The 26,183-nt window shown below is 41.4% G+C and overlaps 1 protein-coding gene across 1 annotated transcript in view; it reads left to right on the top strand.

The window, feature by feature from the left end:
- The window catches only part of SPNS3 (spinster homolog 3 (Drosophila)), a 30,864-nt gene extending 8,226 nt beyond the window's left edge, over positions 1-22,638 (top strand). The window contains exons 7-12 of the mRNA XM_009319314.1: positions 1,240-1,392; positions 4,598-4,787; positions 11,016-11,081; positions 18,884-18,982; positions 21,822-21,990; positions 22,497-22,638. Of these exons, the coding sequence (XP_009317589.1) occupies positions 1,240-1,392; positions 4,598-4,787; positions 11,016-11,081; positions 18,884-18,982; positions 21,822-21,989 (676 nt within the window). The 3' untranslated portion in view covers position 21,990; positions 22,497-22,638. The remainder of the gene's footprint in view (positions 1-1,239; positions 1,393-4,597; positions 4,788-11,015; positions 11,082-18,883; positions 18,983-21,821; positions 21,991-22,496) is intronic.
- Positions 22,639-26,183: the final 3,545 nt, after the last annotated feature.

The following is a 26,183-nucleotide window of genomic DNA, read 5'->3' as shown; positions in this document are numbered from 1 at the left end:
CCGGCTCCGCGCCGCCCGCGCCGGCAGGCCGCTTCCCCGGGCCCCGCTCAAAGGCCCTTGGTGTGAAGGGCTGCCTTCCTGGGACCGCGTCTGTCTTTGGAGTGTTCTTCTTCTGGAGCATCCAGCGTTTTCTAATTGACAACTAGATTTGCGTCCTGTTTGCATCCAGAACAGCAAGTACATGCGAGATCCAGTTTGCCGGAGCACAATTTGCAGGCAGTACAGTCTGAAGTGAATAAAAAAATGAACTTTCCTCAGTCAACAGTGAACCTTTCTGGCGTTCCAACAACCAGACTCTTGTCAAAGTTGCTGTCCTACGAGGATGTGCCTTACAACCTCCAGCAATGTTGTAAAAATAGATTTTAATTTTCTTTTCCTTTAGCAATTGATTTCCAAAGCATAAGGACGTACTGCCAGAAAACAGGTGGTTCCACTTTTAATCAAGTCCAAGAGCCCTTTTTCTTTAGAAGATGAAGAATTAGGTTCATATCTTAACAAATCCTCTAGTCTGGTGGTCACCTGGTCATTTGCAGCACTTTTATTTCGTCTTAAGGTTTCATACCTCCCTATTGACCTCAAAGAGGACTTTCTCCTAAACTATTAACTAGGAAGAGACCAGTAAAAAGTTAATTTTCTCCTAGAATAGGGAAGGAAGGAGACAAGATTTGGACAGTTTTTAAAAACTCTTCTCCTTTTGTATGAAAACTCGCTGTGCAGACTGCGAGTCTATTTTTACTTACTCAGGTAGAGTTAAGGAGCGCTTCAGCCGCTGCATCTTAACAGTTTGGAAGACCCAGATGTTACTCTCATTTATACTGGTTATGCAATCAACTTAAAACCTAAATCCTGAGGCATTTAGACTTGCACATGGAACACTTTCATTTAGCTACTAAGCCATTAAATTCTTGCCCACTCTCTATTGTTGTAATTCTGCTGTCAAAAAGTTCACAGCAATTGTTTTAGCAAAGGTTGGCAATGAAATCTGCAAGAGACCAGGACTGGGATTTAACACAAAATCAGTAGGTCATATTCTTCGCTCCAATTAGTACTTTACTGTTGAAGTTCATAGATAAAGCCTCATCAAACTTCATATCTTCAAGGGAGTGCATTTTGATTATAAGATGTCTGACTGCATTGTTTTGTTATTGCTTGAAATCTTGGGTATTGCAGGTAGGCTTTCCCTTTGTCCTCACACCCAATTCTTTCTACTGTCTCTCATTTCTTTCTTTTGACTTTCAGTCGGAGTTTTGTCTGGTCCTCGCTGGGTCTGACTGCCATGGCCTTCGTTACTGGAGCCCTGGGAATGTGGGTACCGCTGTTTCTTTACAGGGCTCAGGTTGTCCAGGGCATTGTACCACCATGCCTCCAAGAATCGTGCAATTCATCTAACAGGTGAGGTGCACACGACTGTGGAAACACACTTGGAAACACTGCTCAGTGCTAAATCACAGTTTGTTTCCAAAGGCAGAAGGTAGGATGTGACCGTGAACACTTCTTGTGAAGGCAGCTGGGTGTGAATGTTAGACTAAATTGCTTCCAGGTATGCTGAGACACTCCTATTTGTTTGTTTGTTTATAATCACTCGGTTAACTGGAAAGAGGCTGCCAGCCCTATTTAAGTAAAGTGGAAAGAAGCAGTAACAGGAACACTTGCGGGGAAAAAAGGAGCGGCTTTAGCGAGGAGGCTGCACCCCAAGCTACTTAAATACCCACTTAAGTATGTTTAGATCCTGTGCTTTGGTAACTTTCCTATTATCTTCTTGTTAGTCTGGTTTTAAAACTCCTGCCGTGTTGGCCAGGTCATTGTGACTCCCAGTATAAAGCAAGCTCAATGAATTTGATCTAGTATCATATCATTACATCAAAACAGGATAATTTGGTCTTGTGAGTAACCGCCAGCAGAGCTCCGCTTACAGAGGTTGTCCAGACCAATGAAGATTCATGAATAAGTATCAAATGTTGGATGGGCAAGGGGAATTTACAACAGGAGAGGACTTTGAAGTAATCATAATACAACTTTTTGGAGATCACTTTTCCCCAGCTAGGAGGAGATTTTTTTTCCTTACAATGTGTTATCCAGAATAGAAAAATGTATTCAGTGTTCCTCGAGTCTTCATGGCTACCCTCAATAACGGTGAGCACTGGGACACTTCTCTTCTATGTACGGACTCCCTGCCAGTGGCCTCCGTACAAGTGTCCCTACCTTTCTTCTGGAGGTATCCCAAATCTGGTTTCAGTCTCTGCCTTCATGACGGATTTCCAAGAACTAACTGCTTACTACGTTGTCTTTCCAGGTAAAGACAATTAAAGGGAAAAGCAGTAATCATACCTTGAGTGTGTCCTCTGGTAATGGGGTTCTTTTGCTTTTCTGCAGTGGAATAACCGAGTCAACTCAAAAGCGGTTTCCGAGTTGTTGTGTAACCAGATGGCTTGAATAGTCATCCCCAAGTATTTAAATGGGAAATGCGATTGTCCTTCTACCAATGCCACCGTTGGCACATTACTTAATAGCGAATAGTGCTGAGGAAGGGAGTGAACTCAGGAGTCTGGCTCAGGGTAGGCAGAGAAGGGACGCTGAACATTTTAAACTGTTTGGCTGTATCTGTTAACAGATACAGTTTAAAACACTTCATTTATTAAGCTGAAGGTGTTAGCCTATGTTTTGTTTTCTAATCCACCTTCTGAATTATTATTCCACAGTAGTGTTGCGAGAGCAGACATGGTCTTCAGGGACGTAAAATGGAGCACCTGATAGTTTAACCTCATGTACTGCTTCTTACAGGGTGCTTTAAAAATAACCTTGGCATAAGCTAGTGCCAGAAGCAGCATAAGGCTGGTTTTAGACTGTTATTCCAGGGGGATGTGAAGAAACATAACATAAACAACTATGTCAGACCTGTAGCTGATGGTGCTGGAAGAACTGAGGTGCACATTCTGAGACCTGCTCAGGGATACTTTAAGGACGTTTTCCCCCTCTTGGCTGTTCAGCAGTTCCAGGCTTTGTTTAAGGATCAGGGCTATGTCACTTAGACTCCCTGGAAACACAAATTCAAATGGCAGCACAGCTGACTCAGGTCTCAATCCTTTCAAGGTAGATAAATAGGCAGTATGAAGTTTTTATTTAGGTCTTTGTGCAGACTCTTTTGAACAGATCAGACAGACAAGTGAGCATTCTCAGACCCTAAAGAATCCCACAGGAGCCCTTCCCCAGGACTAGGCTTTTGTGCTTTCCTACTCCCGGTCAATTGAACTGTGCTTGGATTTAGTTTTGGCTGTTCCCTTTCCTTCCAGCTGTAGGTTTATTTCAACTGCAGTTTATGACACATGAATTTTCTAAACACAATTCCATGAATACTTTGATCAACTAATGTCACCTTGGAACTTGCCTCTCCTGGACAAACCTCTAAGATAGTTATTCCGCCTAGTGACAATATACATTGTCACTAGTGACAATATAGTGACAATATACATTGTCACTATCAAGCTACAGTGAGTGATGGATCAGAATCCTGAAGAACTTACAGGGAGAGTACAAATATGCTTAAAGTTTGTTATCTTGTATAGCAATACTTTTTTTTTTCTTGTAGAATTATTGAGTTCTTCCTAATCAGCCAGGAAGAAATTAAAAAGTAGATGCACAGTAGTTTAAAGGAATAGATCATATCCTAGCTGGGTACTTTGCTTTGCAGGCAGAGAAAGCTTAGGAAAATGTACAGAACTTACCAAGTAGCACTCTGAAATATTTAGAAGCACTTGTGCTCAGAACACAATGCTCCTGCCCCTGTTTGCCTCAGGAGAATTATGATGCATTAAACAATCAGTGGCACCACTGGTCTTGTTGCAAGAGACTTGCTTTGTCATTAGGATCTCATTTGGGACGGAGAGAAAAGCATTTATGGAAGTCCCTTTGGAAGTTGAATCTTCTAAGCTATTCAAACACGTACTTCTAAAACATGAACTTGTCATTCCTGAAGAATGGATTTGCATTTGCAGACACACAAAGCTGAGTGGCATTTGAAATTCTGTGTTCAGAAAATACTACATGGACCTCCCACTAGTTAACTATTCAGTATTCTTTGAAATCTTTTGGGAAGTGGTAGATGTTTCCCATAGTCAGAGAAGTGACTCATCTCAGCTGTGCTAACTAGAGGGTTGTAATTTAGATGTATATAATTCCACGTGATAGGATCTCTTCCAAGACAGCAGATTGTGATACAGAGTTATTCCATCTGTGTTTTAGGGATGACTGAGTAGATTGGTTCACAGGGTAACCAAGATGACTGTCACCTCTAAATCACTGGATGCCCAAGCCAGGTCATACTGAGAAGAGTCCTCCTTGGGCCTGGGTGCATATCACCTGCTCTGTAAATGGGAAAATACCTGCTCCACAGGATAGAGCCTCAGCTGCAGAGGCATAGCTTCAATTGAGGCTTGGGATTAAATCCATTTAGAAGGAGTGGGAGGGTTAGATCAAGTGGAATAAAATTCAAGTTCCCTGTTAAAGATTCCTTGGAAACTAACGGTATAAGCTAACGCCATTTTTTTTTCCCACAGTGTGGTCTTACTATGCTCAACTGAATCCTTTGCTTTGTCACCAGCATAATATTTGGAGTCATCACCATTGGGACGGGAATCTTGGGTGTCGTTGCTGGGGCAGAAGCTGCAAGAAGATTAAGGAAGATAAACAATAAAGCTGATCCTCTGATCTGTGCCACAAGCATGTGCATTTCTGCTCTGTGCCTCTACATAGCTCTGATGGTGGCCCAGACGAACATCCTGTCCACTTTTGTAAGTGCCAATCTGTCTATCATTAGCAAAATGTCTTCTGGGATCCTGGGGAGAAAGGGAAGGGGGAGGAGGAGGCGAGGGGTGGCTTTTGCAGAATCCTTTGCAATCTTCTAGACCATTAAGAGGTTTCAGTGACTTGTGACAAGGTGGCCTGCCAGCTAAGCACTGTGCCTGTTGCTCTAATACTGCCCGCAGCTGCAGCCTGTCCTGTGAGAGCCACGTTGTGCATCACCTGGTCCAGTGAAAAGGGCAGGCAGGCAGAGCATTATAAATTGAGCCTCAGGACCTACAGAGTCTGCCCACACTAAGGAATAGAATAGTAAGCCTGTGTAGTTAGCTGCATGAAAATAGAGTGTCCCTTATCCAAAAATGTAGTTAAAGGAAGTCTCAGTCTTCTGTTAAAAATGCTATGTGACTAATTTAGTATTCTTATTTATTCTTGCTCTCTGAATACTTAAAGATTGGTGTACTTGTGACTGTACAATAAGCACAGTTCTTGCTAAGAATAATTTAGCCATCACCTTCAAAGCCCCAAATCACTAGCTGATCGTCAGAGTCAAGCTTTTGGCAATGCACACGGAAGTATAAATCACTTAAATTCTGTTCTCAGTAAAGGGAAAAACAGAAACTTACTAGGAAGGACAAATAGTTCCAAAAAATCCCTGTGAGAGGGAACTGCATGTAAACCTTATTTTAACTATAATCTGGTAACAGCTAGAGAAAGACTCCAAGCTTTTTTCCTGTGACTCCATAGCCACAATTACCATGATTAACATAAATAAGAGGATCCAAGTAAAGTTAATTACAGTAATCAGCAGTTCTCCGCAAAAGGGTACTTTTGCAGGTTTTTTGCTTCTAAGAATAACACTTATTCAAAGAGGTTTTCCTTTTGACTCCTCAGGAATGTGTATTCCTGTGGAAAAACACCTTTATGCCAAAGGAAAAAACAAATGGATTTGCATGTCGGAGTGTGTGTACACAAAGCAAAATGTGAAATTGAAGATTATTTTTAGATTCAAGAGTGGAGATCTGAGTGCCAAAAGAATTAGCCATTTTCTTTTTCTGCTTCTCAGGTTCCCACATAGTCCCGTTCCGAATATGTTCTTCAGTTCTTCTTTTGTCATTAAAGGTGGAGAACAACAGTTTCATTTGCCAGTCTGTGTTAGATGAGTGACTCAATATATTGGGTCTGAATTGCCAAAATATATACACCTTTTATGAGGACTGATAAAAAGAAATTTGTTTAAAATGTTTCTCTCCTTGCAAGCAGCGTTCTGTTTTCAAGCAGTGTGTTATCTGGAAGGAAATTCTGAACTGGGATATGGATAACTGTGTTCCTTAAGTTTCTTCCCATGGGCAGACCAGTTGGTCTTTTAACCAGAGACTTTGCCATTTTGTCTTTTGTTTGACGTGCTTGATTGAGGTGTTCCACCATGTAATGTCAACAATATGCAGTGGTAATAAATTGTACGTAATCTAAGCACCTGATTCTTCTAGTACTTTTACCACTACAGCTGCTTAACTATTGCCTTCTCTGGCACCAGCCGTGCCTCTCCTTGCTTTCTAAACAAGACGTGACACTAGTCATACTGGTGTGAGAATTGGAGTGGCGTGCCAGCTGGTGCATCTAATTTGAAGGTCCCACTGAAACAAATCTTCCATTTGTGTAGGACGCTAGCAGGAAACTGGCTTTCCAGTCACTGTCTACTCAGGCACACTGGCGTTAGCAAACCTCTCTCCATCACTTCACAGCGCGGAAGCTGCTGAAGCAAAAAAGCGCACGTGCATCAGCGTGCAATTGCAGTAGTTTCTGTATGGTGCTTTCCACTGTCTTGAGTGGATAATGAAAGGGAACAAGACAGGTTTAAGCAGTTATGGCCAAAGCTGGAAGAAATGTTTCAAAGCACAAGAATTCTCAAGTGAACATGGAAATACGGCTGGACTTCCAGGGTTTCTGTTGGGGTAGGTGAACTGAAATGTAATGAGATTTCTCTTCTCTTTCTGGACACCCAGTTCTTGATTTCAAAGACTACCTTTGAAAAGACAGAGAAATATTACCTGGCTTTGTTATCTCAGAGGACACTCTGTCTAAGTCTGTTCCTGTCTCCAAAACAAGACGAAACACGTGTGCTCTCTGCAGTGCAGCAGGTGCTTTGGAAAGTCATGACTGAACCCTGTGACTGGGAAACTTGGACAATATTTGGTGTTGCAGTAACTTAGATTTAAACAGACTTATCTTTGATGGTAATGCTGTATCAGGATGCAGTCCTGACCTGCAACTTGCCTTTGAAGGAGGCATTCTGCAGCTCTTGCCCCGATACACCTGCCTGGTGTGGTTCTTCTTGAAAAGACAGAAATCGCTGATCACATATGGTCCAGCCGTACTGATTCCCTACTTTTTTGTTGAGGCATGTGACTGTTTAAAAGCAGAATGTGTGTTTGGCACTGACATTGATTACAATCTAATTCTCTTCATATTAGCTTTTGGTATGAATATAAACAGTCATTTACAAAGCAAAATCCCCTTAAAATTTGGGACATTTTTCTGGTTATATCCTTTGGAGACCAACTTTAAGTGTTGTCTGTTAAAAAAGTTGGGGATCCTGGAGAAAGTGACAGCAATAAAATACAATGTGTCACTCTTTTCTAGGTACACTTAGATTAGAATGGGCATCCCACAAGCATGATTGCACAAATTTAATGGAAACCTTTTCTAAATTAATTAAAAGTAAGAACTTGAGACAGTATGAGGAATATTGTAAGATGGTAGGAACAGAAGGATACACTTTAAATAGAGCATTGCTCTATTGTTTTCCTGCCATCCTCAGCCCTTCTCTCTTGCCAAGTACCGTACTTCTAGGATATCTCCACCTGTTTTGAAGAAAAGAACATACAACTCTCTCCTCTTTATTGATTGCAGTTGTTTTGCAGTTGGATGGCTGAGTACGCCAGCTATTCAACCATATTGCATTTATTCTGCATGAGAAAGTATAAAATTGATATTGGTTTTAGACAGAATACCTTGATACAATCTGTAGAATGATTTATTACCTTCCAAAACTGTCTGGGTTAAATTTTTCTGGTGACCCTACAACTGCAATCCACACAAGACCTTAGGAAAGAAAAGAAAAGCTAACAAAGTTGTGTCTCTAATGTTAACACAATTCTGTATGAAATAATTTCTCTCTGGAGTATGAGGCCTTAGCCACTGAATATCACATTTTCTTATCATGGATAATTTTTCATTAATTCCTATTCCTTCGAACTCTAGGTTGAAAGCATAACTTATTTCCTAAAGATGAATTTTACTTTTTTTTCTTGCACTAGGCATGACATGCTCTTGTTCTTAGGGGCTTGTAGAGACTAAATAACTTGGAAAAAGCATGAAGAGAAAGGAAAACTGGAAACAACACTTTAAAAATGCTAAACATCACAAGATGCCTATAAGGGAGATAGACCAATCTCTCATTTGATGTATAAAGGCAGGCAGGCATCTATTCCATTGACAGTATCTAAGAACAGTTTGGAAGTCTTCAGAACCTTCTGCTCTAACTGTTGTATTTGCATCTTGTTATATCTAAAGTATCAGCCAGGATTTAAATAAATCTCTTTGTTCTTTGTCTCCTCCCTGTTTCACTTTAACCTGCGCTATCTCTTGCTAGTTGTGGCACAACTGACAGAATTTACCTAAGCTCATGCTGTTATCGCTGTATAGCAGGATTCAACTTCTGCATTTGCCTGTAATTCCTCTGTGAGTACTGCTTTGACCACTTCACAGGCTGCAATTCTAAGCAATAGCACGTTTAAAGTTTATTTGTATGGAATCAGGGGGAAAAAAAGAAAGGAAGGTCCTTGATGAATTTGGAAGTTCAAGAGAGTTCAGAGAGTATTAGCTTGAAATAAGACGATGAAGAGCTCGTATTTTCTGGTGGCTGCAAGATTTGACATTGTTAGTCCTTATTGCCAGGTGGCTTGCAAAAAGCTGAACTGTGTGATATTGCTACCCATGTTAACGGACACATTTCATTTTGTGTTTGGCCCAAAGTTCTCTAATAAAAGGTGTGTCACTTGCTTTCCAGCTAAGACCGGCATGCAGCATCGTTTCTATAGTCCATAGACTGTTATTGCAACAGTCATAGAATTGGAGAAGAATGATTGCATTCCGTCTCTTGCAAGGGCAAGGTCTGCCAAGGTTGTATCAGTTGAAACACTTTGATAGAGGGATGCTGTCCTGGTTTCGGCTGGGATAGAGTTAATTTTCTTCCTAGTAGCTGGTACAGTGCTGTGTTTTGGATTTAACATGAGAATAATGTTGATAACACACCAATGTTTTAGTTGTTGCTAAGCAGTGCTTACACTAGTCAAGGACTTTTCAGCTCCCCATGCTCTACCGACTGAGAAAGCTGGAGGTGCACAAGAAGCTGGGAGGGGGCACAGCCAGGACGGCTGACCCAAACCGGCCAGAGGGACATTCCATACCATGGGACGTCATGCTCAGTACATAAACTGGGGAAAGCTGGCCGGGGGGGACCGCTGCTCGGGGCCTGGCTGGGCATCAGTCGGCGGGTGGTGAGCAATTGCATCATGCATCACTTGCTTTGTGTATTCTTCTATTATTATTATTATTATTATTAATTATTATTATTACTATTTTACCTTATTTTATTTCAGTGATTAAACTGTTCTTGGGAAGAATCCGCTGTGCGGGGACTGGCTGGGCATCGGTCAGCAGGTGGTGAGCAATTGCATCGTGCATCACTTGCTTTGTGTATTCTTCTATTATTATTATTATTAATTATTATTATTACTATTTTACCTTATTTTATTTCAGTGATTAAACTGTTCTTATCTCAACCCACGAGTTTTCTCACTTTTACTCTTCCAATTCTCTCCCCCATCCCACCGGGGCGGGGGGCAGTGAGCGAGCGGCGGGGTGGTGCTTAGTTGCTGGCTGGGGTTAAACCACAACAATCTTTTTTGGCTCCCAACGTGGGACTCGAAGGGTTTGAGATAGTAACAGATTAAACCAGGACAGATGCATAAATCCAAGAGCAAAGACATAGTCAAGGAGTATGTGAAATGAGTGGTATTTGTTATGAAACTTAAAGAAAAGTAATTATGTATGGAGGAATAGATTCAGCTGCAAATTAGAAAACCTATATAAAGCATTTTGAAGGAAAAGATGTCTCAGTAAAGGTCTATACTAAATATCTGTGTGCTTCAAGGAACTTTTTCTCCAGACTGGTTTGGAGAAGAAAACACATGAACAGTACAGGCAAGAAACACAGAGGAGGTTGGGGTATCATAGGAAGGTGTATAATAGGTCTGGTTCTTCTTAGGAGAATGTAGGCTACCCCTCTGCAAACATCTGATGGTTTGCCACGGTGCCTTTCTTAGGACTGCGTTTTCATCAACCAGATACAACATCTTGACCAAGACCTTACCGGACAAGATGCTGGCACCTGTTGTTATAATGGATTTTATTTCCTAAGTGCCATCTGACTTTGTGGCCTGTGTCACTGAACAGATTCTGCCTTCTAGAACTGCTCCACCTTAATAGCGTAGCTTTGCTGCTTTCCTCAAGTATCGATTAGTCTCTACAAATCTATGTCCAGCGCTGGCTGAAAGGGTTAATCTTTTCTAAGACCACAGCTGTAAGAACTGGGGGGGGCCTACCCCTTTTCCTGATGGCTGGGTCTCCATCTGTGATGAATTAGGGAATTCCCACAGGGCACCAAGGCTTTGAGGCTGCCTGTCTCATGGAGTCCATTTCATTTTGGAAGTTCTCTCTCTGAAGGAGCCTTTAAGAGTACTTGTACTGGCACAGAGGTGTTCCTCTGGTTTCATTTGGAAACCCGAGCAAAGGGAGATCTTTGAGCACTTTTTCAGCCTGTGCTGAATGTTTCTCTTCACAGGCTCTTGCTTTCCTCTTCTTGGGTTCTGCAGTTCATTACAGTTTATTTGGGAGGGTGGTGTATGTTTTCTGTTTTGGCTCTTCTGCTGAGGATTTGTGACACAAAGCAACCCACATACCTTCTCTGGTTCCTTTTCCCGCCTTTAAGATGAAGTTAGTGTTTGTAAGCATAGACAGAGAGGTTTAATTTATAAGTAGATGGGTATGTACAACAAGTCTTACATAGGTAAGCATAGTCAGTGAGCCTGCCTTCATCTTCGCAATAAAGAAGGTCAATACAGTGTGTATAGTCACTGCTTTCTTCTTTTTTGCAGATTTTTATTGCATTTGGAGAACTGTTTCTATCTGTAAACTGGGCTGTTGTGACAGACATACTGTTGGTAAGTGCTATTTCCTTATTTTGAGTTTTTCAGCTTTTCTCAACGTAATACTGTTCATAAGCCTGCATCTCAGTGGCCAGAAGGACCTCCGCCTTTCAGGAAGAGATGAATAAACTCTTACTAAGAATACCCTTATTGGTACCCTGCTAACGTTAGGCATGTAACCACGTGCCACAATGTACTGCTGTGCAAAGATGCCAGTAACAATAAAGGTGTGGTGGAGTGGTAGTCCAAGCTCATTGTAAGCCCAGAAAGGAGATATACTGGTTTGGATGAAATTCATGCAGGTGGAACTAGTAGTACTAGATAGTACTAGTGCTGGTACCCACACTAGTTTGGATTTTCTGTACAGCTCTGTGTTGTCGGATGTGTGCTAGAAAACGGTCTGCACCAGAAAGAGAGTCACTTTCTGTCTATAATCAGAGATTTTCTATTTGTGCTCCAAAGGTTTGAAAAGATGATCCAAATGAGGGAAGGTCAATATTCTGTAAACTAAAGTTAGTGAATCCATTACAGTTCATCATTCTGTGAACTATTAGCAAGTTCCCTTATTCCAGAACACAGTGCAGATAAATTCCAGCACTTGCAAGTGAAATTCAGAAGTGGTGCTACACTGCCAAAGCATTAGGCAAGCAGCGATGCTTATGAGACTCTTGGGGATTCCAGGACCGACACCACAAGCCCGAAGAATAGCAGTGCATTATTTCATTTGAATTCTGTCTTCAGTAACTTTCTTTAGAAAGGAGTGATGTGAAAAGCACACATCTTGTGGCACGGTAAGTCTTGGTATCAATGAGCAGCTAGTTCTTTTTATCATTGCAAAGGCTTTTAGGGTTAGTCGTTTTTTAATGTACCTGAGTTTTTACTCAAAGGAAAAATTTTGCCACCTTTGGTTTATGCTGTAGCTCCACAGTCACTAATCAGTGTCTGCGTAAAACATGGGACAGATATTGTTGTTAGTATCACTGAACTATGCAGACCATCACAGTCTTATGAAGTAGTTTATATGACTTTTTTTTTTGGAAATCCATAGTATAAACAAGCTGAATATAGTTTATCAGTCAAATAAGCAAGGAAATGGTCTACCTTGTTCATATCTAGTAATCAGACTGCAGAAAGCTGATTTAAGTACCAAAGCCAGAGCTGTTAAAATGACTGACAATCCTTTTGTTGCTACCCATGGGCATAAGACAAAGCATTTAAATTGGCACTATCCTTTTCTACAAAGAGTAGAGTACTGTCTCACAAATGAGACCCAGACTCTACTTTGAAGAATCTTCTTCTGTGGGATCACTGTGTTGCAGAACGGTGGGTGTGACTGTAACCCAAACATTTCAAGTAGGATGCTACCTGAGAGACAGAGAGTGTTGAGACAAGTGTGGCACGGGCAAAATGCTGATGCAGTTGGTACTGATAGAAGGCAAAGTAGGGAAATTGTGTAAAGCCATCAGGACAAGTGAGAGAAGACACAAAGGTAAGGGCAAAGCAGAACAGAAATCTCTGTTTCCCACCCTCAAGCTAATGATGGAAAACAAGTAGCTGAAGAGAGCCTAAGCAAGAGTCGCGTGAGCATCTGGCATTTTATGTAATAGTTTTTCATTCTAAGGGAGCTCAAGTCTATTTGCAGATTGCTCCTGCAAACTCCACGGTCATAATAAATCTTTCATATAAGAACCACAGCAAAAGCATTCGTGTGTAGCACAACATGCAGTGATGCATAATAACATGTCACAAGAGTTTAGGACAGTAAAGAAAACTTGCAGCCTGTGGCGCATGTGTTGTTCATATCTAGACAAGGCTGTCATCATTGCTTGCTACCACAGGAATTGAAAATTTACAACTGAGGTTGCTGTCACTGTGGTCTTAGTTGCTCAGATACACAACTTGCTTGGTGTTCCTAACAGCTACCTAAAAACAAGTGGTAGAAAAGCTGAGCAGAGATAGAAGTATCTCTATTACAGTCATCCGTGTAAAAGGATGTGAAAGTATCTAGCCAAATGCTGAGCACCGTCTAGTGACAAGAGGGACTAGCTGTGAAGCACTACAGAACTCTCCTTCCACTGACTTGACCTTGCCTTGTTGACATGAGTTTATCCCCACACTTCACAGCTTGAAGAATCTTTCTTTACATTCTGATTGAGATGAAGGAATGAAACAACTTGCATTTCATGGTTCTTCAACAAAGCACTGCTGATATTGACTATTGCGTTATGTTCTCAAGTTACTCTTCCATGGTACTGCTCTCTATGTGTCAGTTTTCTGCACCCTGGAATTTTAATTAAAAAAATAAATTGCAGTCAGCATTAGTGAATTGGTTGCCTGCTTAAAACTCAGCCAGCACCAAGAGGGTTTTGTTTCTTCTTTGACTCTCGAAGGATGGCCAGAAACAATTATCCTCTGAGAGAAGAGCTGTAGCCTTGAAGCAGTGAACAGGTACAGAAAAACTGTCACTGGTTCAACATGAAATTTTTTATTAGCTTCTATTTCATTTTATTTTGAAATAACTGTTTTTTTGCAACAGAACCAAGTACTATTACAATTAGTATTCTTTTTACATCGGTTGAGGCACCATTGAAGGATTTTTTTTAAAGTTTCTCAATTTACTTTTCTTTGAACTCCTACAACTGCATTTTAATTCTCTCCTCTGTCATTGTTAAGGAGGAAGGTGACATCACCGAGTTAGATACTGTTGATACACGATGGGGAAAGTAAGGCAGGTGATTACTGTCAGCTCTTCCCTTCAATTCCTTTCTGAACCCAAACAGCAAAGTCTGCAAGGAGCTGTGCTTTCCTTCAGGTCAATCACTCAGGTCTCATCTTGCTTAGGGAATGCTGCATCATATTGCAGCCTGCAGGAAGTCTATTGGGAGCGTCATTGCCGTATCCTGGATCCACGTAAATCCAGAAGTGGAGGAAGTTCTTGTCTCCCGAGTGACTGACACCCCTCATTTGTATTTATTTTACAATCTTTTGGTTTAGGTACAAGCAATATTGCATCAATTGGCAACAAGTGGGAAGGTGAAAAGTTTGGCAGAGCTGAGCTCTGTAGTGGTGTGTTCCCCCTAAGAGCAGACATTCAGTATATTACCATGAGCGTGTTTTGGGTTGGATCTCTTGAATTCTGAATGTTACTAATTGTTTTATCAGAAAAATGATGGAATTCAGCTGAATATATGGATGTCTGCTCATTCAGTGGCAATCTTATTTGGGAGTTCTGTTTCATCCTACTGAAAACCCATGGGTTCAGTGTATTACTGCTATTACATTGACTGAAGGGTCTCATAGATAACGACAGTAATTTCTCTTTTTGTGTTGTTTCCCATGTGAACTGGTAGGATTTCTGATAATGTGGCTGGATTTGCTAATGCATGTTCTTATTTTGCCATGAAAACGACTTTTCTTTCTTCCCACATGGCACTACTAGCCAGACAATGTAGCTAGGAATTAATTTATCCTGCGACCTGTGGAGCTGAAGACAAAGGAAGATGCTGACTGAATGATAAGGACTTTCTTCCTTTGTGGCTAGTACATCACGATGCATTGCATGTAGCAACCTTTGTGCCCCTTATTCAACTGTAAACCTGAAGGTATCTACTGTACAACTACAGTCATAATGTGCAAGTGGAGACGTGCTGTAGCTGCCTTGCTTACAATACGCTGGCTTACCGGGAGGCTGTACATGGAGTATCCCTTATGAAATATGTTTGCCATCTGTGAGGTAATGGGACTCTGTCTTTTAGGTTTTTGGCAGCTAAAAGCGTAGGAGATGCTGGAACTGGAAGCTAATATGAGGTTTGGGAAGGCTACCAACATGTCCCCGTCTTTGTTTGGAAGTGCCCTGGGAGGTATAGAAGCGTTTACCAGCCTGTCTGTTCCATCTGCTTTGTTAGCTGACAGCTCTGTCACATAGTCTGCAGGATGATCTCTAAAACCTCCAGAGACAGCACAACACAGTTGGCAAACTATATCTGTTTGGGGCACCCTGCTTATCTGTCAAGGCATCTGGACTGGCATCTCCTAGGAGATGACAGCGTGTAGGATGTCATCTGCATTGTTGACATGGCATAGGTAACTGGGCAGTCACTGTGGACAGGCAGGATGCTGTGGCTATTTCAAAGTCCCTGTGTGTGTTTGGTTACTTCTTTTCCTAGCGAATCCTACAGCACATTGAGCTCTTGCATATGGTTTCCATTGTGCAGAAGAACCTGAATAATAGTACAGGCAGAGTTTGTATGAGCCTGGTAACTACTGGAAATGTCCTAGCCTTCTCTTCCATTTTTCTTGCTACAGCTTTGTTCCACGTGTCTCTTGTAGTTACAGATATGAGATATTAAATAAATGTGGTAAGGAAGCAGTGCAGAGGACTGAGAGTGCGAAAGTGCATTTATCTTTTCTCATGCCTGCAATGCCCACAATATAGTAAGTGCATAATAATATTTGATTTGTATTTCTCAAACAGCCTGTCATTATCAGTAAAAGAAAAGAAATCTGAGCCTAGGACAGATGACGTGATATCCTTGGAGAGCCAAGAACTGACAGTCTCCAGTCTAGTACAGTCTGTCATAGCAAGGTCTACTTCCCAAGCTCAGAGTTTTCCACGGTAGTTTCTTTATCTCTCTTTCTGTACAAGAGCCTGTTCCCAAAGTGCAGATGCTCAACTGGCACTCCAGGCAGGTTCTGAGAGAAAACAAAACTTGGGTGGACTGCATGCCCTCAGTCTAGGCCAAAGTGTGCCATGACCACAGTGAGGAGGAGCTGTTGGACTGTTCCTTCATCCCATGGATGACAAGGATTTCAGCCTCCAGATCAGCCTCACATGACTCTGTTCTTACACTGGCAGGGGACTGGACGCAGTGTGATGGCAACATGACATTAAAGTGGTTTTCTGTAACTCTGAAGAGATCTCCAAGGCATCCCTGGTTTAATATTTATTATTGTTGAAGCATTCTATCTAAATATTCCTAATGAAAAATAAATGTTCCATCCATGGTTAGAAATACCAACTTTGGAGAGACTAGGAATGGAAAGGGATACAAGCTAGCTGTGTGTGTACAAAGTAAGGAAGGAGGTTGTATCTTTTAATAAAACTGCATTGTATAGAGTACTCTTACTGGGTGCAAAGATGCTGTTTTAAGATGTTGAGTGATTTGTGTATCCAAGTTTGCGGCCATTTCTGGCTAAGAGGGGTGCTGCCAACGTGGACTGGTTCTTTACTGAAACTGGCTGCAATATGAACAGAGGAAATTTGGCCGTAGAAAAAAGGATGTCACAGCTCATTGCTGTGTTTCTGGCATTCCAGCAAGGTGTAAGGCATGTTACTGCTTAGAAAACCCTGGCTACAAGAAGGGTTTACTAGGCAGAGATAAGAGGACAGATAGCAAAGTTGGCTATAATTTTTGCTAATTGTGTTGGGGGAAATCTGTCTATTTTCTTTCTCATCTTACATCACATGCTCTGTTAAATCTAAATGGGATTCATAGCCTCACTTCCTAAGGAAACAAGACTTACTACAGTCTGTGTCTGCTTTCTCTTTAAGTTTTGAAACCATGGATTTCAACCAAGTTTGATAAAGACACCTCAGGAAGACCTGAGTTCATACAAGCCTTGTGAAAATAGGTGACCTTGCTGAGAAAAATTATCCAAATTGGCACCCCCCAGAAGAGCTGCGTTTTAGGGAAGACTCTGCAGCACATACATCTTGTCAAACACGAGAGAAAATGGTAGAAATAGGTTTGTGAGAGAGACATACAGCATGAAAACCATAGCAATGGAAAAAGCTTGGCATGTTACTTAAGCTACAAGATGTAAATCGTGCATTATTCTATGAATGGGTTTTTATAAAAATAACATTTTTTAGGTGTTTTGATTCTATATGTGCTCCAATCTTCAGACGAAGAATGTATGTCATGCTAGCTCCTGCAGATGGGGGGGCTGCAAGAGGGAAAGGAATGCAGTGCTACAGAATCCTCTGTCCATCCACCCCTGAATGCAAACCATTACATTAACATTTGGACACGAGGAAAAATGTCTTTACTGAAAGAGTGGTTAAACATTGGAACAGGCTGCCCAGGGAAGTGGTTGAGTCACCATCCCTGGCAGTATTTAAAAGACGGGTAGATGAGGCGCTGAGGGACATGGTTTAGTGGGCATGGGGGTGTTGGGTTGACGGTTGGACTTGATGATCTTAGAGGTCTCTTCCAACCTTAATGATTCTATGATTCTGTGAACATAGCTTATTGTCCACATTAATATAGCTTATTGTCCTTCCTGTTTCTGCATCTGTGCTATGGATTTGTAGTTTCAGTATAGTTAAAATGCTGTAACTTACTGGTATGTATAGGTCCTGACTGCATGTGGCACTGAAGTATTTTTTGCTCTTATTCTCACAAGAGTAATCAACCTTGGTGTCTTGGACAATGTTGCTTCCTTACCCGCCTGTTTTAATGTCCATTAATGGAGTTCCGCCCACACTAAAGATGTGGCATTGATGTTGCTATTGTGATATAGCTACATCTTAGTGGTAGGTAAATATTTTTTATCTAATATTCTGAGGCCTCTTTAAACACAAAGAATTATAATAAAACTCTAAGTTAAATGTGAGAGCAGCTTTTTTTTCCCTCTAAACCCAACTTGTCATGCGTATTAGTGTTTCTTTGAAGGCAGCTATAGAGCCACAATAGCTTATATACCTTGAGTTTGTCTCTTGGTAAAACACCAGTCACCCTATTAATTAGTGTTTGAGACGCCCTAAGGGATGTTCAGATCAGTTTCCAAACAAAATCAAGTTGGGGTGTAGAGGAGTGGGAGGATATTAAACATTTTGTCCTTGATATAAGCAAGCTGTTGGAAAACAAAGGTGTGAAGGTTTAAAATTGCTTCTGTCTCTTCTGTCTCATTCTGACTGAGATGCTTTTTTGCATAAATGTATTAGTGAAAGAGAGAGACACAATCTCCATAGAATCCTACTGTACTTCTTCAGGCACAGTTGATCTTCAGTATCACAGACATAAAGCCCTTTACCCCAAAATGACTATATTTCATTTTAAAAAATAGTTCTAATCTATGTGATGCTTTGCCGTGTTCTGAATGTGTGCCACATCTTCAACTTGTTATTTAAACTGTGTGCACTCAAAAGCATAATGATTTTGAGGTATTGTTACTGGACAAGCTATATCTCAGGTGCTATCCAGTTACAAGCAGCAAACTTCTGCCATCAGAGCTATCATCAAAGCACCATCAGCCACCTTCTGGTCTGCCAGGTTGGGTCCCCTCCCTCTGTCTTCATGTGGTCTGCAAGGTCTCATCTGACATCCTTTATAGCCATGGCAGCTACTTCAGGTTCCAGGTACCTCAGTTTCCCCCCAGCAGTCTAGACCGTGCCTGCTGACACAGTGTCCTAAGAGGTTTTTCTCAGAGGCTGTCAGCGCTGAATCTCCTCATTAGTAAATCAGTACAACTGGACGGGTTACTGGTTGGAGGTTTCTATTAGTTGCATGGCCAAGTGAATCCGTGCAAGCTGCTGTGACTCTACGAATGGAGGCAGGGGAGTCATGTTTTTCCTACTTTATTGTCATTCCCCCTCGTGTGTTGCTTTCTTGAATGTTTTTTTTCCTCAACAAAACATCCAGTGTACTCTTTTGCTCAGAGTAACTTCTCTGTCTCCAAACTTGTAAACAGTGTTTGAATATGAAATATATAAAAATGAATATATTCATCTCTCTAGGATGTTATATAAGTAGTTAGCCATTCATGAGATTCACTCTGTTAATAGCCATTCTCTTGTGGGTTGTGTTTTGTTTCAGTATGTTGTGACACCAAGACAGCAGTCTACAGCTATTGCTCTGCAGATTTTGGTGAGCCATTTGCTGGGAGATGCAGGCAGCCCATATCTCATTGGGATCGTAAGTGAATCCTCTGCTTATTGAGCTTTCCTTAGGGTAAAACTTTTAGAAACTGAAAGATAGACATTCACAGATTGTAGGCACTTCCTGGTCCAAAATTAGAAGTTACTCAGATTGGTGGCCTTGAATACTAGAATACAGAAAGACCTTTTCCTAAACATTTTTACGTGCATGCAACTTCTGGTCCTGTGACACTGCAGGTGTGTAGAATATAGTCCTATACCTGTAGGTGTGAGTAGTTCCATGCAATGTGTAGAAATTTATTTTGATTTTAAATTCGCAAACTCATAAATTTTTGAAGGCATACATTTTTGCAAAGACAGTGTCATGGGTATTATACTTGGATTTAAGCACTTTCTGCGAAGTTTGTGAGGAGCTTCATGGAAATTAATCAAATACCATTTTATATCTTGAAACCTTAGTTTCAAACCTTAAATTCTTAGTTCAAAGTTAAGGTTTGAAATCTTGCAATTAGTCAATGATCTGTTGAAAATTAGAACAAGAGTGACTGCAGTGGTTGCCTTTTGATACTACTTGGCATTCAAAGCTCTGGTCTCAAATTACCTTAACCTTGGACTCCCATATTGCTTGAGAACTGATTTCTTTGCCCTTCCTACATTCACTTGATCTTAGGTGCTTCTGGACAAAGCAGCCTAATACTGTTTTCTCCTTGCAGTTCATTTGTTTTAGTTCCAGTGGATGATATCTGTCAGTGTTGTTTCCTTCCTTCATTGTTTTTGATTTAAGGCACAGTAATTCAGCACACAGTAGCTAACCGATCGCCCGCTTTGATTTTTCTGCTTTACCGGACACGGGAGAGACAGCGAGTCACCGTCGTTGTTGTTGCTTTAAAGTTTTGTTCATATGGAATTTTATTTTAAGAAGTTCACCTCAGGAATATCTCTTCTTTCTTTGTGACATGTTAGCAGTGTTAGGGTTAGACAGGGCCAGACAGAAATGCCCGAGTGAGCTGTGCCTGCTCGGGTCCAGCAGGCAGGAGATCCCCCTTGTCCTCAACTGGGTGAAAACCAGAGTCTCAACTGTGTAATCTGTCTGGCAGAGAAGACAGCCCTCTCTCGCTGAGACATTCCTCCTGCTGGCTCTCTTTTTTTGGCAAATGAAGAAATCACTTTGCTCGTTGGTGTGTATTATGAAACTATTGCCCTGACACTGATTTGGCTGTATGCATGGGGGAACATAATAACCCGCATCCCTGTGTTGTGAAAAATGGCTGAAATGATACGCAAAAATGGGAGGTACCTTAAAAGCTGAAATACGTCCTGTGCATTCTCTCTTCTTTGACTATTCTATTGATTTATGCTTCCTGCCTGAAAGATGAAAATGTATCTCTTACCCACTGTTCTTTGCCATCTTTGAGCACAGACAGAATTGAGGCTTCCTTCTGAATGTGCACTTCTTTTCTGCTGAATGTGCTGCTCCATCCTGCTAGTAACTGCGTGCAGAATACTTCTTATGCAGTACCTTGCATGCAGTTGCCTTAAATAGCAGCTAATGGAAAAGTGTGAAGACAAAAAAAGCTTATCCAGATGAGATTAACCTCAGGTAACCTTGCGACTTTGCAAAGAACAGAGACAATAAATCCAGGAATAAAACTGCTGTATGTCCAAGTGGGGTCCTGTGCAACGAGCACAACATTGTCTTCTGGACTGCTTCTGTGAACCAATATACCAACGCTGCCCATGTCCGCTGTTGATTAACCACCGAATCTTCTGCATTCATGCCTTGCTATTGTTTACTAACCTGCTTCAGCTAACCCTTTAGCTTAAACACTGGCTGGAGAGTCAGAGAATAGTCTTTTTCAGAGTCTGTTTTTCTTCCCTCGGCGCTGCAGAGATTTTCTTACTAGGCATTTTAAAATTAAATGCATTAGGTCTGTATTTTGGCCATTATGCTTGCTGTAGTCCCTAGGTGCCCATTTAGAGTTGATTTTGCTCTTGTCTGCCTAAACTGTCATAAATAATCATACTGAACCCAGCAAAGGTTGAAGAGTCTCATATTTGTGTATTTCAAGTCACGTAGCGTATTCTAGCCATCAGGAACAAATGTGGGAATAAAAATGACTGCATTCAACATTCATCTTTTTGTTTATGCTAACAAGAGATTTTAAGTTCCTGGGCTAAGTATTGAATCTTACTGAGTTTCCTGAAATCACCTTTTCTTTCTGTCTACAAAAATAAAATTCACATGTATCATTTATAGCTTTTACAACCTCATCCTCCAGCCAGTGCAAAAGCAGCTGCCTCGTATCTTCTTCTTCCCAGTTCCTCATAATGTCACTCCATGACTCCTCAAATGCCTTTTGGCTCCAAAGCAGACTCCACTCTTGTCTCTCAAATTAATTTCCAGCTCTTCCCTTTTCAATGAGTGTTGCTGCTTGTGCCTGTATTGATGCTAATCCCCTGTTTCTATCCATTTGATGCTGTTTAGGGATGGATAAAGTTATCGAATAACATCAAGAAGTGATAAAGGTCATTGCCAAACGTCTGTCCTGTGCTAGCTGTCTGGAGATGGGCTAGAAAATGGTAAAATGAGTTAATGTTTACCAAACATTATAAACATTGGTTGCGGTATTTCCTACTCTTGTGACTGGAGGCACTGAAAGTATAAAAGAACATGAGATTCCTTGACCAAATGGAAGCTGGACAGCAGTGAAGGATAGGTGTATTGGGTACTGGGTTTGACAAACTTTGGAGCAGGCTTTTCGTCCCTATCTGCCTAGTTTCATTCTTTTCAAGTACCACACTGTAAACAGTCTGCTTAAACCAAGAGAGGACGATGGTGTTATCCCAGACTAATGACAGCCTTGTTCACGCCCTAGATCTCCAATGCTATCCAGGCCAAGAATGCTCACTCATTCCAGTGGAATTTCTGGAGCATGCAGTACAGCTTCATCGTGTGTGCTTTTGTTGGTGTCTTTGGAGGAGGTTTTTTCCTCCTGACATCTTTCTACATTGAGGAAGATCGTAAGGAAGCGGAGCAGCTTTGAGGTTTCTATGTATCTTTATAACTTCTAAACGTCTATCTGATTGCTTTCCTGTTTGTACACTAGCCATGATATTGGCTCTGTAAAGTTAAAGCACAAATGTCTGCATTATGTTAATACCACATTAGTTTCTATAAAAAAATAAAGGCAAAATCCCAGCAAAGTCTCAGATTAAACAAACCTCCCACATTGAGCAAAACAGACTGCAGAACCCACAAGGATCAGGGAAGTGCGATTAGTGACCCCTTCAAAATGCTGCAGTCTATGGAGGTAATAAAATAGCTTTACTGTAGGTAATGCACCATTACAGACTTTATGGAAGGTGCTGTCCTTTTTCTACTCTGGTCTTTCTGAGCCCAGCAGAACCAGTCCTAGCCTTCTCCCTCTTCCCTGAAAGAAGTCATATTCAAAGTGTAAAAGACTTAAAGAAAACCTGTTGAATTGGAGAGACTGCTGTCCTTAATCACCTAGCTTCTTACAACTTCCTTCTGCTCTGACTTGGTTTTCTAGGTACCAGAAATGAATGCTGTCTTTCAAATGAAGATGAACTCTGGGGCAAGATTTGCAAAGAAGAAAAGAACGGCCTCCCCTTTTTCTTTCCCTTTTGCTTAATGAGATACAGCTAGAGAAAAGGCCAAATCGCAATTCCTCCATATGGCAGAAAATCCTGCATACTGACTTTTTTGGATGCTCTTGACTGTGAGTCAAAAATTGCTACTGCATTGGCATATGGCAACCCTCCCCCATCTGCAAAACAAGCACGAGTATTCTGTGGAGCTGGGGAGCTCCAGAAGGTAGTGTATAGAGCTGTCACAGGCACGACTGCCAACCTAAACAAGACAGTAGCATTTAAGGCAGAATGTCTCGTGGAGATTAGGGAGGGAGGCCTATGAATTCTCAGCAGGATAAGATTTGCCTGTAGAATTTGGAAAATGCAGGTAGTACAAAAAGTGTTTTCAGTCATCTGAAATGACCAAGAGAAGCAGAAACTATGAAAGTCAGTGTCAGATTCAGGAGTGGAGGGTTGTGATCATTTTCTGTGTAATACGTTAACGGCCTCTTTATAATCCTTTGAGGCTCTTCAGTGTATCCTCAGGCCCTGGGTAAGTATCTCCTCTCATGAGTGAACAATAGCTGTAAAACTACGTAAATACAACGATCCATTTGAACTCTTATCTCTAAAGTGCATAAGACTTTGGATGTGGTATCTATTGTCATAATATCATGCTAGGTGCCAAACAGGACATGATTAGCGTGTCCGGCTTTCATTATCTGAGGTGGTGTCGTTCCCAGCAGCACCTTAGAGCCAAAGCCTGAGGAAGATATTAGCAAGTGAATCATGAAGTATTCTGAATCTTGCCTGATTCTCCCAGTAAATCACAAAGCACAATATTCCTGTAACAACTGTGAATATCTAATGTCATTATAATTAGCATAATTCAGCAACTGCAGGTTTTTGTTTCTCCCTCTCTCTCCCTCATTTTTAAAAAATCTGTTCTGAAACCTGACTTAAACCCAGGTAGTGAAATTTGGCCAGAGCTTATGCCATTATGGGAAATAATAGAGAAACTGTTTTGTGATACTCAGTAAGAGTGTAATAATTGTCTTTAAAATAAAAGTTAGTATTCTGAAAGACTGAGCAACTTTTTCTGGTTGTAAAAACTAGCCAAAGTCATTATACCACTGACTTTTTGGAAATTCATGTGGTGCCAGAGAACCCATGTCCAACAAGGGATTTTTACTATTGGACATGGACACATCACCTTGTAGAGGTCCTAAGTGCTTGTCTTAACATTTTTCAGGCTATTTTTGAAGCTACCTGGTAGCAACGTTTGGATTGAAACCTCTTGCTTATATTTGTCAGACCTGGTGAAATTTGTAGCATTTGTCTTCCAGTTAGAGGGAGAACAATTCACTTTGCACCGATGCCTCATCGTAGGATGAATTTGGTAGGTCTAAAACCATTCTTTAGGGCCTTCTCAACTCACTGCACACTTGAGGTTGGCTTGCAAGAGCCTGAGATTCTGCGGGTACACTGTTACTGCACCACGTGTGCTGTTTGATGATATCCACGTGGCTCTGGCAAACAGCTACTTTGTCGAAAAGTTAAATTGTGAGATGAGGTGAAATTCACCAATGCAATGTATCGTACAGCAGTACCTTCACTAGATACCATTCACTGTTACATCACTTTATGCCCAGAAACTGATGGAAGAGTTCTGTGACAAGTGCACATCAGTATTTGAGGCCATAAAATTATTTTGATTTTGTTTAATTCTATGATATTTGCAATATCTGGCACAACAGTGCCAGACCCTTCCTTAGCATTTTATCAAAATCTCTCAGAAGCTGCATATAAGCCTACTGCCATAAAGATTTACAGTGTGCTTCAAGTCTCTTGTACGCAATCGTCGTGGTTTAACCCCAGTTGGCAACCAAGCACCATGCAGCCGCTCGCTCACTCCCCCCTGGTGGGATGGGGGAGAGAATTGGAAGGGCAAAAGTGAGAAAACTCATGGGTTGAGATAAGAACAGTTTAATAATTGAAATAAATGAAATGAAACAAAAGGAAATTACTACTACTACTACTACTACTACTACTACTACTACAAAATTGTAATGAAAAGGAAAGCAACAAAAAAGAAAGAGAGGAACAAAACCCAGGAAAAACAAGTGGGGCAACTGCTCACCACCCGCCGACCGATGACCAGCCAGTCCCCGAGCAGCGGCCCCCCTGGCCAGCTTTCCCCAGTTTAGGGACTGAGCCGAAAGCCACAGCATGAGGTCCCATGGTATGGAATGTCCCTCTGGCCAGTTTGGCTGTGCCCCCTCCCAGCGTCTTGTGCCCCTCCAGCCGGCTCAGTCGGCAGAGCATGGGAAGCTGAAAAGTCCTTGACTAGTGTAAGCACTGCTCAGCAACAACCAAAACATCGGTGTGTTATCAACATTATTCTCATGTTAAATCCAAAACACAGCACTGCACCAGCTACTAGGAAGGAAATTAACTCTATCCCAGCTGAAACCAGGACAACAATATATAAACATATATTATGTACAGCTGAATTCTGAAGTTGTCTGGGGATATTGGTATTAGGTAATGATTTGGTTTTGGTAAAGAATTCGTTTTACAAGGCAACTGGATACTATGAAAGGTGTAGAGCTTGGATTTACAGAGCTCTGAGGATCAGTAATAGAATCACAAGATTCTACCTCTGTTGCCAAACTCTAGAGATAAAGTTTGTGATTGCTAAAATCATTGACAGCTGCAAAACAGATGTCCCCAACGCCACAGCGGATTCCTTGAAACTCGGGCAGACAGGCCAAGATCTTGAGAATAATTTTCCCCTTATGCAGGTATGGTAGGTTTTAAGCAGCTTGATAGTACTTCTCTATTGGTATGTTCATGATTTGCCCTGTAAACAGATGATCTATTTATCACTTTTGTTAAGTCAGGATTAAATTCTTCTTAAAAAAAAAATATCAGAAACTGTATCTGGAATACTGCAGAGGCACGCATTTGACATATAAGCAAGAAATGCCAAATGCTGTTCTGTAGATGGTACACGAAGTCCGTGACAAACTCATTCCTACTCCTACTCTTATCTCCTTGGTGAAAGTCAGTCCCTAGAAATTAGCAGGATCATGCGGACTAGTTCCGTTCCAGCTTTTCAAATGCTTCTCTCTTTTCTTTGTAATGTAAGGGGAGAGGGCTTTCATTTTTGTTAATTTTTTTTCTGCATTTCAGCAAGATTAACATCCAAGCGAAGAGGCTGAGTGCTCAGAGCTGTGCCTGGCCCTCCCCGGAGCTGCACTGTCCTCTGTCTTGCTGAGAACTGCTGACTTAGAGGTCATGCAAAGGTGCTGCGCCTGTGTGAAACAGCCCTGGGAAGCTCTGCCTCCAAAGCAGGGAAACTGTTTCCATCATCTGTTTGGTTCTGTGTCTTAAATAAAGATAAAACTTCCTCACTAGGATATGGAAAAGGAGTAGAATTTCTTAAAAGTTTTTGTATGTCTTGAATTTGCTTCTTAGCAGGTGGCACCAAATTCTGCACTGGGGGGTTAACACACCAGTTTCGTAGCGCTGGAGGGGGCTGTTGTGCATTGTAGGTATTTAAGACATTTCACTTTTTACATGCCATCAAAACCCTGTACTAGAGAAAGTCATGGAGTCCTGTCACATGGCCAGCGAAGGAACAA

This window comes from Pygoscelis adeliae, unplaced genomic scaffold (genome assembly GCF_000699105.1).
Source record: "Pygoscelis adeliae isolate BGI_AS28 unplaced genomic scaffold, ASM69910v1 Scaffold282, whole genome shotgun sequence".
Taxonomy (NCBI): domain Eukaryota; kingdom Metazoa; phylum Chordata; class Aves; order Sphenisciformes; family Spheniscidae; genus Pygoscelis; species Pygoscelis adeliae.
The sequence above is the reverse complement of the archived record's forward strand: the minus strand, read 5'-3'. Positions and strand labels throughout refer to the sequence as shown.